General features: G+C 40.1%; 1 protein-coding gene across 1 annotated transcript in view; it reads right to left on the minus strand.

Annotated features, from left to right (window-relative positions):
- The window catches only part of LOC129834116 (triadin-like), a 54,768-nt gene that overhangs the window by 14,491 nt on the left and 23,070 nt on the right, over nt 1–17,207 (minus strand). The window contains exons 8-22 of the mRNA XM_055898866.1: nt 13,761–13,844; nt 8,912–8,992; nt 8,741–8,788; nt 6,416–6,463; nt 6,280–6,327; nt 5,997–6,041; nt 5,825–5,854; nt 5,657–5,704; nt 4,119–4,163; nt 3,947–3,976; nt 3,778–3,825; nt 1,150–1,197; nt 867–911; nt 695–724; nt 526–573 (exon numbers count right to left, since the gene is read on the minus strand). Of these exons, the coding sequence (XP_055754841.1) occupies nt 526–573; nt 695–724; nt 867–911; nt 1,150–1,197; nt 3,778–3,825; nt 3,947–3,976; nt 4,119–4,163; nt 5,657–5,704; nt 5,825–5,854; nt 5,997–6,041; nt 6,280–6,327; nt 6,416–6,463; nt 8,741–8,788; nt 8,912–8,992; nt 13,761–13,844 (726 nt within the window). The remainder of the gene's footprint in view (nt 1–525; nt 574–694; nt 725–866; nt 912–1,149; nt 1,198–3,777; nt 3,826–3,946; nt 3,977–4,118; nt 4,164–5,656; nt 5,705–5,824; nt 5,855–5,996; nt 6,042–6,279; nt 6,328–6,415; nt 6,464–8,740; nt 8,789–8,911; nt 8,993–13,760; nt 13,845–17,207) is intronic.

Genomic DNA, 17,207 nt, shown 5'->3' on the forward strand with positions numbered 1-17,207 from the left:
GAATGATGCTTTGCTGGATTTACTTATTTGGCAGGTTCAGCCTCTATCAACCTCTATCTGTCACATCCTGATCTGTTTCACTTGTCCTTGTGCTTGTCTCCACCATCTCCAAGTGTCACCCATCTTCCCCATTATCCCCTGTGTATTGATACCTGTGTTTTCTGTCTGTCTGTACCAGTTCGTCTTGTTCTGTCAAGTCAACCAGCGTGTTACGCCGTGCTCTTGCTTTTTACACTGTTTTTTGCTAGCCCTCCGGGTTTTGACCCTTGCCTGCCTTGACTGTGAACCCGCCTGCCTGACAATACTGCCTACCCTGACCTCGAGCCTGCCTGCCACTCTGTACCTCCTGGACTCTGACCTTGTTATGATCTTTTGCCTGTCCACGACCATTCTCTTGCCTGCCCCTTGGATTATAATACATATCAGAGAGTCGAACAATCTGCCTCCTGTGTCTGCATCTGGGTCTTGCTTGAGCCCTTATACTATCAAATTACAAAGTAACCACAGATTTGAAAACATTCTTACCTTTCTTTGCAGGGGCTGATTTCACCTTTTCTTTAATAACTGCGACATCTGAATCAAATACATCAGAAATGTGTTTCTCTATGAATATAGCAAGACAAACATTTTTCTCTATGATTATGTACTGTCTTTAATATCCATTTAGTTGTGGAAAGTGAATAAATTCTGTTACCTTCATTTGCAGGAGTTGGTTTGTCTTTCCCTTTGGAAAAAGTCCACATAGAACAGTCTTTACAATAAGATCTTGATAGAATGTTTGATAAATTGCATAAAACCGACACATAGGCCTGCCTACTTATTATTTGAATAAATGGAAAATTCAAAATTAAAAAATTATTTGTTACCTTTCTTTTCTGCAGCTAGTTTGCCCTTTTCTTTTGCTTCAGCATCTAAATCAGAAAAACATATTTCATGGGTATACCTTCTATCAAACAAAACAGTCTTATCTGATTCAGACTATAGGGCCAAGCCAAACTGTACTGTGCTCGTTCTGATATTTTATTTCACATTGTCCTTTCCAGCACTGTTCCAGCAACTATGATTGACTAGGCCAGCCCAGTATACTGTAGGTTGGTTTGGCTCAGTAGTTTTAAAAAGGGTTCAGTGTACACAAAGAATACTTTGCACCTTTCTTTGATGTAGCTGCTTTGGTTTTTTCTTTGGGAACTTCATCTTCTAAAACAATCATTGGACAAGACACAACATCACGCCATTATACATTTGATACAAGAAAAAAACATTGTTTCTGTACCTTTTTTTGCAGGTTCTTGTTTGGCTGGTTCCTTAGTTTCCTTGAGCTCTAATTAAACAATAATAGTAACATATATGAATGATGGTGCCGGAGGAGATGGCTGCCGTTTTACGGGCTCCTAACCTATTGTTCTATTATGTTTGTTTTTTCAAGTTATTTGTAGCTTTTTTTGTACATAAGGTTTCTGCCACTGTCTCTTATGACTGAAAATAGCTTCTGGATATCAGGTCAGCCATTAAGATTATTTTAAAGATATTTTCTTTCATGATTCGGACACAAAGGATGTACTTCAGACACTCGACAAGGCCCAAATCCCTGTCATTCGCATGAAGAAGAGATGAAGATATCGGGGACATAGGTCAGGGTGCATTACAAGGATCTGACGGTGAGTGAGTAATCCCCCTCTACCATCAGTCCTATTATTCAACATGCAATCAATCGATGAGCTCCAATCAAGACTATCCTACCAACGGTACATTAAAAACGGTAATATCTTATGTTTCACTGAGTCGTGGCTGAAAGACGACATGGATAACATACAGCTGGCTGGGTTTTTTGTCCATCGACAAGATAGAACAGCTGCCTCTGGTAAGACAAGGGGTGGCGGTCTGTGTCTATTTGTAAATAACAGCTGGTGCATGACATCTAATATTAACTTCTCTGGGATAGGGGGCAGCATTTCACGTTTGCATGAAAAGCGTGCCCAGAGTAAACTGACTCCTACTCAGTCCCAGATGCTAATATATGTATTTTATTATTAGTTTTGGATAGAAAACACTCTGAAGTTTCTAAAACTGTTTGAATCATGTCTGGGACTATAACATAACTTATTTGGCTGGCAAAACCCCTAGGACAAACCATTCAGAAATGTCTTTTTATAGGTCACTCTCTTTTCAATGCGATTTCATTGGGAATCCAGATTTCTAAGGGACCTTCCTGCAGTTCCTATCGCTTCCACTGGATGTCAAGAGTCTTTAGAAATTGGATGAGGTTTTCCCTTTGAGAAATGAAGATGTAGCCATGTTCAGAATGAGGCTCCAGTGAAGTGTACTGTTTATTAGAGGTGTGTGACCAGAAAGCATGCTACACATTGTTTTCCTCTGGTATTGAACACAGATCATCCCGTCTTCAATTTTATCGATTATTTACGTAAAAAAATACCTAAAGTTGTATTACAAAAGAGGTTTGAAATGTTTGGACAAAGCTTACTAGTAAATTTTGAGATATTTTGTAGTCACTTTGGCCAAGTTGGAACCGGTGTTTTTCTGGATCAAACGCGCCAAATAAATTGAAATTTTGGATATATATCGACGGAATTAATCAAACAAAAGGACCATTTGTGATGTTTATGGGACATATTGGAGTGCCAACAGAAGAAGCCCTTCAAAGATAAGGCACGAATTATATCTTTATTTCTGCGTTATGTGTCGCCCCGGGAGGGTTGAAATATGATGGTCTGTGATTGTTAGCTGGGGTGCTATCCTCAGATAATAGCATTGTTTGCTTTCTCTGTAAAGCATTTTTGAAATCTGACACGTTGGCTGGATTCACAACAAGTGCAGCTTTAATTTGGTATATTGAATGTGTGATTTCATGAAAGTTACATTTTTATAGTAATTTATTTGAATTTGGCGCTCTGCATTTTCACTGGATGTTGGCCAGGTGGGACGCTACCGTCCCACATATCCCAGAGAGGGTTTAAGGAAGTCTCAAGGTTTTGCTCGCCTGAGGTAGAGTATCTCATGATAAGGTGTAGACTACAGTGTTTACAATAGAGTTTTTACCAAGAGAGTTTTAAAACACATTATAAACACTGAAACAAACACAAAACATACAGTGAATAAATAAAAAATAAATACAAAAAAGGCTGGTCTTTGGAAACAGCATCTAAATGCAACACGAAAGGGCCAATTTTTTTATGAAACTCACTTTATATTACAAGCTCGTGATCATTCAAGGGAACAATAATTATAAAAACACTTGAATGATGCTTTGCAGGATCTACTTGTTTGGCACATTCAGCCTCTATCAAGCTCTGTCTGTCACATCCTGATCTGTTTCACTTGTCCTTGTGCTTGTCTCCACCATCTCCAAGTGTCACCCATCTTCCCCATTATCCCCTGTGTATTGATACCTGTGTTTTCTGTATGTCTGTGCTAGTCCGTCTTGTATGGACAAGTCATCCAGCATGTTACGCCGTGCTCTTGCTTTTTACACAGTTTTTTGCTAGTCCTCCGGTTTTGACCCTTGCCTGCCTTGACTCTGAACCCACCTGCCTGACCATACTGCCTGCCCTGACCTCAAGCCTGCCTGCCACTCTGTACCTCCTGGACTCTGACCTTGTTATGATATTTTGCCTGTCCACGACCATTCTCTTGCCTGCCCCTTGGATTATAATAAATAACAGAGTCGAACAAGCTGCCTGCCGTGTCTGCATCTGGGTCTTGCTTGAGCCCTTATACTATCAAATTATATAGTAACCACAGATTTGAAAACATTCTTACCTTTCTTTGCAGGGGCTGATTTCACCTTTTCTTTAATAACTGCGACATCTGAATCAAATACATCAGAAATGTGTTTCTCTATGAATATAGCAAGAAAAACATTTTTCTCTATGATTATGTACTGTCTTTAATATCCATTTAGTTGTGGAAAGTGAATAAATTCTGTTACCTTCATTTGCAGGAGTTGGTTTGTCTTTCCCTTTGGAAAAAGTCCACATAGAACAGTCTTTACAATAAGGTCTTGATAGAATGTTTTGTAAATTGCATAAAACCGACACATAGGCCTGCCTACTTATTATTTGAATAAATGGAAAATGAACTATTAAAAAATAATTTGTTACCTTTCTTTTCTGGCGCTAGTTTGCCCTTTTCTTTTGCTTCAGCATCTAAATCAGAAAAACATATTTCATGAAGTATACCTTCTATCAAACAAAACAGTCTTACCTGATTCAGACTATAGGGCCAAACCAAACTGTACTGTGCTCGTTCTGATATTTTATTTCACATTGTCCTTTCCAGCACTGTTCCAGCAACTATGATTGACTAGGCCAGCCCAGTATACTGTAGGTTGGCTTAGCTCAGTAGTTTTAAAAAGGGTTCTGTGTACACAAAGAATACTTTGCACCTTTCTTTGATGTAGCTGCTTTGGTTTTTTCTTTGGGAACTTCAGCTTCTAAAACAATCATTGGACAAGACACAACATTACGCCTCTATACATTTGATACAAGAAAAAAATCAGGAAGTGATGGAGAAATCAGGGCCGTAAGTCTGGGTGCATTGTAAGGATCTGATGGTGAGTGAGTAATCCCCCTCTACCATCAGTCCTATTAGCCAACATGCAATTAATGGATGAGCTCCAATCAAGACTATCCTACCAACGGACATTAAAAACTGTAATATCTTATGTTTCACTGAGTCGTGGCTGAAAGACGACATGCATAACATACAGCTTGCTGGGTTTTCGGTCCATCGGAAAGATAGAACAGCTGCCTCTGGTAAGACAAGGGGTGGCGGTCTGTGTCTATTTGTAAATAACAGCAGGTGCATAACATCTAATATTAAGGAAGTCTCAAGGTTTTGCTCGCCTGAGGTAGAGTACCTCATGATAAGCTGTAGACCACACTGTTTACAATAGAGTTTTTACCAAGAGAGTTTTAAAACACATTATAAACACTGAAACAAACACAAAACATACAGTGAATAAATAAAAAATAAATACAAATAAATACCATAAAAGACTGTTCTTTAGAAACAGCATCTAAATGCATCACGAATGGGCCAATTTTTTTATGAAACTCACTTTATAATACAACCACGTGACAATTCAAGGGAACAATAATTATAAAAACACTTGAATGATGCTTTGCAGGATCTACTTGTTTGGCACGTTCAGCCTCTATCAAGCTCTATCTGTCACACCCTGATCTGTTTCGCCTGTCCTTGTGCGTGTCTCCACCATCTCCAAGTGTCACCCATCTTCCCCATTATACCGTGTGTATTGATACCTGTGTTTTCTGTATGTCTGTGCTAGTTCGTCTTGTATGGACAAGTCAACCAGCGTGTTACGCCGTGCTCTTGCTTTTTACACAGTTTTTTTGCTAGTCCTCCGGGTTTTGACCCTTGCCTGCCTTGACTCTGAACCCACCTGCCTGACCATTCTGCCTGCCCTGACATCGAGCCTGCCTGCCACTCTGTACCTCCTGGACTCTGACATTGTTATGATATTTTGCCTGTCCACGACCATTCTCTTGCCTGCCCCTTGGATTATAATAAATATCAGAGAGTCGAACAATCTGCCTCCCGTGTCTGCATCTGGGTCTTGCTTGAGCCATTAAATTATCAAATTACATAGTAACCACAGATTCGAAAACATTCTTACCTTTCTTTGCAGTGGCTGATTTCACCTTTTCTTTAATAAATGCGACATCTGAATCAAATAGATCATAAAAGTGTTTCTCTATGAATATAGCAAGACAAACATTTTTCTCTATGATTATATACTGTCTTTAATTTCAATTTATTTGTGAAAGTCAATAAATTCTGTTACCTTCATTTGCAGGAGTTGCTTTGTCTTTCCCTTTGGAAAAAGTCCAAATACAACAGTCTTTACAATAAGATCTTGAGAGAATGTTTTATAAATTGCATAAAACCAACACATAGGCCTGCCTAAATATTATTTGAATAAATGGAAAATTAACAATTAAAAACTAATTTGTTACCTTTCTTTTCTGGCGCTAGTTTACCTTTTTCTTTTGCTTCAGCATCTAAATTAGAAAAACATATTTCATGAGTATACCTTCTATCAAACAAAACAGTCTTACCTGATTCAGACTATAGGGCCAAGCCAAACTGTACTGTGCTCGTTCTGATATTTTATTTCACATCGTCCTTTCCAGCACTGTTCCAGCAACTATGATTGACTAGGCCAGCCCAGTATACTGTAGGTTGGTTTGGCTCAGTAGTTTTAAAAAGGGTTCAGTGTACACAAAGAATACTTTGCACCTTTCTTTGATGTAGCTGCTTTGGTTTTTTCTTTGGGAACTTCAGCTTCTAAAACAATCATTGGACGAGACACAACATTAATCTCATGAACTGCCCTATTATACATTTGATGCAACATAAACAATCATATCTGTACCTTTTTTGGTAGCTTCTGGTTTGGCTGGTTCCTTAGCTTCCTTCGGCTCTAAATCAAATAAGAACAAGACAATTTACTGCAAAAGTTCAGACTGCAACTCAATCTGAGTAAAATAAAACATTGTTTGAGAAATAAATACAGTACACTCTGTGGTACAAAAATAGGCCTACTTACTGTAGACAAAAGTGTTAAAGTGTAGTTAATAAACCTCGCCCTAACCTTAACCCTTATTGCCATAATCCCTAACCTGTCTCTATCAGGTTGTTCCATCAACAGAGATGCAGTTTATAGTTTGTTGATAGTTTGACCCTCTGTAAGGGGAGTCACCTTTCTCTCCACTCTTGTGCAATGTGATTGCTGTGTGACAAACAAATAGTTATGAGACTGACATCTTGCTTTGTGGTAGCGGTTAAGAGCATAGGGCCAGTAATCAAAAGGTTGCTGGTTTGAATCCCTGAGCCAACTAGGTGCAAAATCTGACGATGTGCCCTTAAGCAAGGCACTTAACCCTAATTGCTCCTGAATGCTGTCTGCTAAAATGTAAATACTCGTCTTGTGTCAGAAGTCTCCCTGCTACTTATTGTAACACATTGCTGGATATTTTATTTAACCTTTAATGCAACTAGACCATATGTGGTAATATCATAATTGTTTTGATTGTAGATGTCAAAGAACTAATAATTGACCTTGCTTTACAGGAGCTGGTTTGACCTTCTCTGTAGCAACCGGGATGCCAGGCTTCCCCAAAAAATGTATCAATACATTTTGTTTTGATTTAGTCTGTGTTTCTTAAATGTCCTTCAATTCGCAAGAGGCTGAATGTATCTCACCGGAGAAAGTATCAGAGCGAACGAAACCGCGCCCACTCTGTCTCAGTATGTGTAGCCCATCTATCTGATGCAGTCTGGTCAAAAAGAGTATGACACTATTGTTGCCCGTAGCATTGAATGCACAGGAAGCCAACGAGCATTTGGCCTCCCGTGATAAAAAAAAGTGTAAAATAATAGCTGTGAATGGTCCTGGCACACAAAAAAAGTGTCAAGGGAAGCCAGTTTGGATTTGGCTTCACACCAATCACGTCACATTGTCATTTTTTACTCCTGTGGCTAGCTAGCTAGCTAAAATCCCTTTCCTATATTAGCCATAGATGGAGATAGGGATTTGGACTTGTGGTTTTACATTAACTTACTTGACCATGCTGTTACATACAACATGTTTTGTGGACTTCACTGGACAGATGTTGCCGTCTGGTTTTGTGATGAAACAAAAGGTGTGGTTGAATTTATTCAGCCTTAGGCCTATATATCCCGTTGTTTAATTTTTATAAATGTTTATGTATCACGCTGTCAAGGCATATGAACTAACAGGTTACAGTGCAAACAATGCAATTTGATAGGATAGTAGGATGTGAGATGGGAATAGACAATGGAGGAGGAGGAATAGGTAAGAAGGGCACAGACAGTTGGCCAAGCAGAGGCATTTTCATCGGGGAATGTGTGGTCCAGAGTTGTGAGCGTTACTGCTGCGCCAGACTCCGGCACACCAAATATTGTTTAGCGACATAAAACATGTACCTGTGGAAAATACCATATTTTGTGTTGCTGACTTTTTAAAACTTCGGTCAAGAATACAGTAGCATACATATGCAGAACATATACACTGAGTATTCCAAAGGCACTTTTGTCTTGGCCATTTACACTCTGTATCACACCCTGATCTGTTTCACCTGTCTTTGTGATTGTCTCCACCCCCCTCCAGGTGTCGCACAGCTTCCCCATTATCCCCTGTGTATATATACCTGTGTTCTCTGTTTGTCTGGTGCCAGTTCATTTTGATCATCAAACCTACCAATGGTTTCCCCCTTGCTCCTGTCTTGTCTATAGTGCCTGTTTTCTAGTTTTCCCGGTTTTGACCTTTCTGCCTGCTGTGACCATGCCGTCCTGTAACTTTGCCCACTACTCTGGATTACCGACCTCTGCCTGACCTAACCCTGAGCCTGTCTGCCACCTTGTACCTTTGCCTGCCCGTGTTCGATTTCATAAACATTTGATACTCCGACACTGTCTGCACCTGGGCCTTACCTTCAAACGTGATACTCTGAATTGCACACATCCACAATCGATGTCTTAATTATCTCAAGGTTTAAAGATCCTTACTTAAGCTGACTCCTCCCCTTCATCTACACTGACTGAAGTGGGCTTAACAAGTGCCATCAATAAGGGATCCTAGAATTCACCTGGTTAGTCTATGTCATGGAAAGAGCAGTGTGTAAGAGCAATGTATATGGAGGAGTGAATATAAGTTAAAGATGAACAAATTGGTTACCTTTCTTAACAGTCACCAGCTTAGCCTCCTCCTTTAGAACCTCAAGTTCTATTTGACATACACAAGAACAGTAGAGTAGTGTTACACAATATTCATGTATCAGACTTCATCCAATGCAGATTTCTATGTTGAAAATTTCCAAGTCAAGAATGAGTCAGAATAATATTTTACCTGTTTTTTTTACCTTTACTTTTTTGTCTGGTAGTTTAGCTGTCTTTTCTTCCTTCACCTCTTTGACAGGTTTCTTTTTGCCTGCAAAATGTGACAAAAACGACATAACAGTAACATTAATTTAAAGGCTATTTAACATATTTATAGCTGTCAAAATGCGATATACCATGTGTTGGTGTTACAGGGCAAATATATTCCACCTAGTATCAGTCCTAAAAAATAACACACGAATACAGCAAGATGCCCAATTCATTAGTAGTAATTTCGATGCTCTATGCTTGCGCTAACCAGCTGCTTACGGTGTCACATAAGCTTTGAACGTTTGAGCAATCTATAATCTACAATATACATTTCTGTTCATTATATCTACCAATTAATTCATGCAGAAAATGTTTAACTTAATTGGCTGTAAACAATATTTTTTTAAACTATCAATATATGGCTTCAAAATATTTTAATACATTTCTCCAGCCAAATTCCTCAACTTTTTAGCAAGTGGCAGGGCTGTCGTTTGACTGAAAACTGAATTAAAGATTGTGGCTTAACGCTAATAAATCTAAATAAAATGTATACATTTACATTTTAGTCATTTAGCAGACACTCTTATCTAGAAAGACATACAGTTAAAGGTGCATTGATGAATGATATAATTTTTGAAGAAAATAATCTGTTAAACTTTGAGCTGATTTTTTGGGCCCTGTACTTTGTATTTGTATTTGTACTTACTCAGCAAAAAAAAGAAACATCCTCTCACTGCGTTTATTTTCAGCAAACTTAACATCTGTAAATATTTGTATGAAGATAACAAGATTCAACAACTGAGACATCAACTGAACAAGTTCCACAGACATGTGACTAGCAGTAATTGAATAATGTGTCCTTGAACAAAGGGGGGGGGGGGGGGTCAAAATCAAAAGTAACAGTCAGTATCTGGTGTGGCCACCAGCTGCATTAAGTACTGCAGTGCTTCTCCTCCTTATGGATTGCACCAGATTTGCCAGTTCTTGCTGTGAGATGTTAGGGCTAACTTATTCCTTGCAACCCACTCTGGAAATAACTGCAGCTCTTTCTTGAGTGTTGCAGTCATTTCAGTCACTGTAGTAGCTGACATGTATAGCATTGAGTCATCCGCATACATAGAAACTCTGGCTTTACTCGAAGTCAGTGATATGTCGTTAGTAAAAAAAATGTAAAAGCAAGGGGCCTAAACAGATACCCTGGGGAATTGCTGATTCTAACTGGATTATATTTGATAGGCTTTTGTTAGGATAAACAGATGAAATTTGTTGCAATTTGGGGAACATCATTTAAATTACTTACATTGTGTTTGCCAATGCCCCTAAGATCATGTACATTTGATGCAGCATTATGACGACTCATTGTCACAATGGTAGGGATTAACTGGGCTGGTCTTGGATCATTTAGAACAGTGTAGAACAGACAGAAGCAGCCTTGTTATGTCCTGTACTCGTGCTCCTGTGTAGCACAGGGTTTTTGCCTTGGGGACCCAGATGTTTCTCATCATAGAACTGCCTATGATGACAGCTGTTGATGTTGAATGGACCGGTCTCTCAGGCAGCCTCACGGTCAGGAACCCGAGGTAGAAGCCACCAGAGAGGGAGACAGAGCCGAGGACGAAGATGCACATACCTCCGGATCCGATCTTGATTGGGAAGCCACCACGGATGAAGGCGCCGGAACCTCTGGATCCAGGGCGGCAAAGCTGTTTCTGGTCTGTGTCAGTTCCGGGCTCAACATCTCCATGAAGACCCCCGTTGCCAGAGGACACCTTCTTCAACTTCTTCGGCGAGTGACGTACCTCCATGGCTGGTTGGTTGGGCCGAGAACAGCTACGTTCTCCAGGGAAGGAGGAGATCCCTTCGGGGATGAAACCCTGCCTAGCACCGGCCAGTCGGCTGTGGAGAGCCGACATGGCAACGAAACTTCCACCAGACCACAGCGGCATCCAGCTACTGGGGTGGAAGAAAAAGAAAAAGTAGGCGGGCGTGGGTTCCCCATTAGCTTATGTAGGTGTTCTACTTGCTTGCTAAGAGTAGCTACTTTGCTCCTGTAGTACTCCGCAAGCAATCAGTTGCTACATTGAAAGTCAACGTGTTTCACATTTTCCCAGAACAAACGTTGGAAACGTTCAATAGCGGCCTCCATTTGAGCCCTCAGAGCCAGCTAGGCTAGCTGGTCTTTCGCGTCTCTTCCCCTATACGGAATCTGTCAGGATCCCTGGACAGATAGCAGCACTCACAGCAATTTAGCCCAACAGAGCCGCAGGATTCAAAATAAAATAAAAGTATATAAAAACATTGTCAGCTTTTAAACCGAGGTCTTTAGTTCAGGTTTCAGTTTCGACGTTTGACAACATCCACATGCGCCGTCATTCACTTACAATAGGAAAAGTGAATGGGAAAATGAGTTTGAAGTTTCCTCACCTGTCTGTGTCTTATTTACCAAAAAATGTACTTTTAGGTGAAAATTGTCAAAAGTCACACTGAAGTCTAACAAAAAAGCCCCCACAACCTTTTTATCATCAATTTCTCTTAGCCAATCATCAGTCATTTGTGTAAGTGCTGTGCTTGTTGAATGTCCTTCCCCATAAGCGTGCTGAGTCTGTTGTCAATTTTTTCACTGTGAAATAGCAGTGCATGTCAGCAGTGTATGTCAGAGCAAAAAAAAGGCAATAGGTCGAAGGAATTGTTCGTAGAGCTCTGAGACAGGATTTTGTCAAGGCACAGATCATGGGAAGGGTACCAAAATATTTCTGCAGCATTGAAGGTCCACAAGAACACTATGGCCTCCATCATTCTTAAATTGAATAAGTTTGGATCCCTCAAGACTCTTCCAAGAGCTGGCCACACGGCCAAACTGAGCAATCGAGGGAGAAGGGCCTTGGTCAGGGAGGTGACCAAGAAGACGATGGTCACTCTGACAGAGCTCTAGAGCTCCTCTGTAGAGATGGGAGAACCTTCCATAAGGACAGATATCTCTGTAGCACTCCACCAAACAGGCCTTTATGGTAGAGTGGCCAGATGGAAGCCACTCCTCAGATAAAGGCACATGACAGCCCGCTTGGACTTTTGCAAAAGGCACATAAAGCACTCTGAGACCATGATAAACAAGATTCTCTGTTCTGATGAAACCAAGATTGGACTCTTTGGACTGAATGCCAAGCGTCACGTCTGGAGGAAACCTGCACCATCCCTATGGTGAAGCATGGTGGTGGCAGCATCATGCTGTGGGGATGTTTTTCAGCGGAAATCAACTGGGAGACTAGTCAGGATCGAGGCAAAGATGAACATAACAAAGTACAGAGATCCATGACCTCAGACTGGGACGAAGGTTCACCTTCGGGACAAGTCTCTGAATGTCCTTGATTGGCCCAACCAAATCCAGGACTTGAACCTGATCGAACATCTCTGGAGAGACCTGAAAAAAGCTCTGCAGCTACGCTCCCCATCCAACCTGACAGGGCTTGAGAGATTCTGCAGAGAAGAATTGGAGAAACAGATGTGCCAAACTTGTAGCGTCATATCCAAGAAGTCTTATGTAAATGTGATATTTCAGGTTGTTTTATAAATGAAGTTTTAATAAATTAGCAAGCATTTCTAAAAACCTGTTTTTCCTTTGTCATTATGGGGTATTCTGTGTAGATTGATTAGGGAATAAACGATTTGATCCATTTTAGAACAAGACTGTAGCGTAACAAAATGTGAAAAAGTCAAGGGGTCTGAATACTGTATATCGGTATTCAGGCACTGTATATCCTTCCTGTAAGACAAAAAAAATGAAGGCATGGGACGTTGCACAAGCCCTGCGCTTTTAATATGGCTGTGTTCCTATGGGATTTTGTGCATGTTTAGAGCGCCACCATTGGAACGTTATTTGGCTACATTTTATTTCAAACCTACACTTTCAAATGTCTTATTCCCCAACATGGAGAAAATTGGGGGGACCACTCCCAAAATGTAAAAAAACAGAATATTGTGTTTGTAGGAGGGTAGTTTACAATATTATACGTTGTTGATCAAATGCTACCAAAGGGTGTCAGAGTTTAAGAGGATAACTCGTAAATTCCTTATGAGCTTAGTTCAACTGTCGTACCTCATCAGAACCCAAATATAAGCTTGTTTTACTCCAATGTTTGTAAACAAAGTAAATGTAAACAAACACTATATAGCCTCAAAACATGGTTAAAACGATCATTTTGATATCATGGATGGTCAGTCTTTGCATCCTTTGCTCTGTCTATGAATTTGAGAATGGTTACATTGTTTTGTCCTGCTCCCATCAGACGTTTCGGCTCACACAAGCCTTGGCTTGTACAAGGCTACTTGTGTTATGTCTTATAGATCAAATTAAGTTTTACCGGTATAAAGAATACTTTTTATTTGCTGAACCACTAGCATCTTAAAACAACAGTCCTTTCCATTTCTGATATTTACCCACATCACATCAAATCGAATTGTATTGGTCACATACACATGGTTAGCAGATGTTATTGCGAATGCAGCAAAATGCTTGTGCTTCTAGTTCTGACAGTGCAGCAATATCAACAAGTAATCTAACAATTCCACAACAACTACCTAATGCACACAAATCTAAGTAAATCGATGGAATAAGAATATGTACATACTGTATTTATTGTTTACCACCAACAAGAATTTAAACAATCTACAATCTTCAAAAAGGTTAAAACGGTGTATAACATGGACTGTCAGTCCTATGAATATGAATGTCTATGAATTTGAGGGGTAACATCTCCTAATGTTAGGTACCTTATTTTTTTGTTTTTTTCCGAATAACAGACTAGTTTTACCTGTCCCGTAATAGCCATTACCTTCTTTATTAACATCAATATGTTCTTTTTTCATGGTGGACTCTTTTGTCTTCACCACCTTGACATGGTTCTTGGATTCATCGTCTGAAAACAAAGGCAATGCAATATTAGATAATGGATTAATTCAGTTTCACATGTCAGTAATTACTTGCTTTTATGCTAAGCCATTGCATGGGTTGTTAGAATACATCCAACTTGGTGCAACATGATACTGTACTCGATAGCAAAGCACTCAGGACATTTAAGAACTGGAACTGAAATTTTGTGTTTAATGTTCTTAAGGGCCATTTCATTCAAAAAAACATTTTGCATTTCTTGGCAGACCACTGTTACGTTGTGTATTATTGTGTATCAGATAACGGGTTCAGTTTATCATGTAAATTACGACGTACATGCATGCAAAGCCATAGGGGGGTTTTGGAGACAAAACATTTAACATTTAACTAAAGTACTGTAATTTATGGTTGGGCCGAGAACAGCTACGTTCTCCAGGGAAGGAGGAGATCCCTTCGGGGATGAAACCCTGCCTAGCACCGGCCAGTCGGCTGTGGAGAGCCGACATGGCAACGAAACTTCCACCAGACCACAGCGGCATCCAGCTACTGGGGTGGAAGAAAAAGAAAAAGTAGGCGGGCGTGGGTTCCCCATTAGCTTATGTAGGTGTTCTACTTGCTTGCTAAGAGTAGCTACTTTGCTCCTGTAGTACTCCGCAAGCAATCAGTTGCTACATTGAAAGTCAACGTGTTTCACATTTTCCCAGAACAAACGTTGGAAACGTTCAATAGCGGCCTCCATTTGAGCCCTCAGAGCCAGCTAGGCTAGCTGGTCTTTCGCGTCTCTTCCCCTATACGGAATCTGTCAGGATCCCTGGACAGATAGCAGCACTCACAGCAATTTAGCCCAACAGAGCCGCAGGATTCAAAATAAAATAAAAGTATATAAAAACATTGTCAGCTTTTAAACCGAGGTCTTTAGTTCAGGTTTCAGTTTCGACGTTTGACAACATCCACATGCGCCGTCATTCACTTACAATAGGAAAAGTGAATGGGAAAATGAGTTTGAAGTTTCCTCACCTGTCTGTGTCTTATTTACCAAAAAATGTACTTTTAGGTGAAAATTGTCAAAAGTCACACTGAAGTCTAACAAAAAAGCCCCCACAACCTTTTTATCATCAATTTCTCTTAGCCAATCATCAGTCATTTGTGTAAGTGCTGTGCTTGTTGAATGTCCTTCCCCATAAGCGTGCTGAGTCTGTTGTCAATTTTTTCACTGTGAAATAGCAGTGCATGTCAGCAGTGTATGTCAGAGCAAAAAAAAGGCAATAGGTCGAAGGAATTGTTCGTAGAGCTCTGAGACAGGATTTTGTCAAGGCACAGATCATGGGAAGGGTACCAAAATATTTCTGCAGCATTGAAGGTCCACAAGAACACTATGGCCTCCATCATTCTTAAATTGAATAAGTTTGGATCCCTCAAGACTCTTCCAAGAGCTGGCCACACGGCCAAACTGAGCAATCGAGGGAGAAGGGCCTTGGTCAGGGAGGTGACCAAGAAGACGATGGTCACTCTGACAGAGCTCTAGAGCTCCTCTGTAGAGATGGGAGAACCTTCCATAAGGACAGATATCTCTGTAGCACTCCACCAAACAGGCCTTTATGGTAGAGTGGCCAGATGGAAGCCACTCCTCAGATAAAGGCACATGACAGCCCGCTTGGACTTTTGCAAAAGGCACATAAAGCACTCTGAGACCATGATAAACAAGATTCTCTGTTCTGATGAAACCAAGATTGGACTCTTTGGACTGAATGCCAAGCGTCACGTCTGGAGGAAGCCTGCACCATCCCTATGGTGAAGCATGGTGGTGGCAGCATCATGCTGTGGGGATGTTTTTCAGCGGAAATCAACTGGGAGACTAGTCAGGATCGAGGCAAAGATGAACATAACAAAGTACAGAGATCCATGACCTCAGACTGGGACGAAGGTTCACCTTCGGGACAAGTCTCTGAATGTCCTTGATTGGCCCAACCAAATCCAGGACTTGAACCTGATCGAACATCTCTGGAGAGACCTGAAAAAAGCTCTGCAGCTACGCTCCCCATCCAACCTGACAGGGCTTGAGAGATTCTGCAGAGAAGAATTGGAGAAACAGATGTGCCAAACTTGTAGCGTCATATCCAAGAAGTCTTATGTAAATGTGATATTTCAGGTTGTTTTATAAATGAAGTTTTAATAAATTAGCAAGCATTTCTAAAAACCTGTTTTTCCTTTGTCATTATGGGGTATTCTGTGTAGATTGATTAGGGAATAAACGATTTGATCCATTTTAGAACAAGACTGTAGCGTAACAAAATGTGAAAAAGTCAAGGGGTCTGAATACTGTATATCGGTATTCAGGCACTGTATATCCTTCCTGTAAGACAAAAAAAATGAAGGCATGGGACGTTGCACAAGCCCTGCGCTTTTAATATGGCTGTGTTCCTATGGGATTTTGTGCATGTTTAGAGCGCCACCATTGGAACGTTATTTGGCTACATTTTATTTCAAACCTACACTTTCAAATGTCTTATTCCCCAACATGGAGAAAATTGGGGGGACCACTCCCAAAATGTAAAAAAACAGAATATTGTGTTTGTAGGAGGGTAGTTTACAATATTATACGTTGTTGATCAAATGCTACCAAAGGGTGTCAGAGTTTAAGAGGATAACTCGTAAATTCCTTATGAGCTTAGTTCAACTGTCGTACCTCATCAGAACCCAAATATAAGCTTGTTTTACTCCAATGTTTGTAAACAAAGTAAATGTAAACAAACACTATATAGCCTCAAAACATGGTTAAAACGATCATTTTGATATCATGGATGGTCAGTCTTTGCATCCTTTGCTCTGTCTATGAATTTGAGAATGGTTACATTGTTTTGTCCTGCTCCCATCAGACGTTTCGGCTCACACAAGCCTTGGCTTGTACAAGGCTACTTGTGTTATGTCTTATAGATCAAATTAAGTTTTACCGGTATAAAGAATACTTTTTATTTGCTGAACCACTAGCATCTTAAAACAACAGTCCTTTCCATTTCTGATATTTACCCACATCACATCAAATCGAATTGTATTGGTCACATACACATGGTTAGCAGATGTTATTGCGAATGCAGCAAAATGCTTGTGCTTCTAGTTCTGACAGTGCAGCAATATCAACAAGTAATCTAACAATTCCACAACAACTACCTAATGCACACAAATCTAAGTAAATCGATGGAATAAGAATATGTACATACTGTATTTATTGTTTACCACCAACAAGAATTTAAACAATCTACAATCTTCAAAAAGGTTAAAACGGTGTATAACATGGACTGTCAGTCCTATGAATATGAATGTCTATGAATTTGAGGGGTAACATCTCCTAATGTTAGGTACCTTATTTTTTTGTTTTTTTCCGAATAACAGA

Source organism: Salvelinus fontinalis, chromosome 35, assembly GCF_029448725.1.
Source record: "Salvelinus fontinalis isolate EN_2023a chromosome 35, ASM2944872v1, whole genome shotgun sequence".
NCBI classification, from domain to species: Eukaryota; Metazoa; Chordata; class Actinopteri; order Salmoniformes; family Salmonidae; genus Salvelinus; species Salvelinus fontinalis.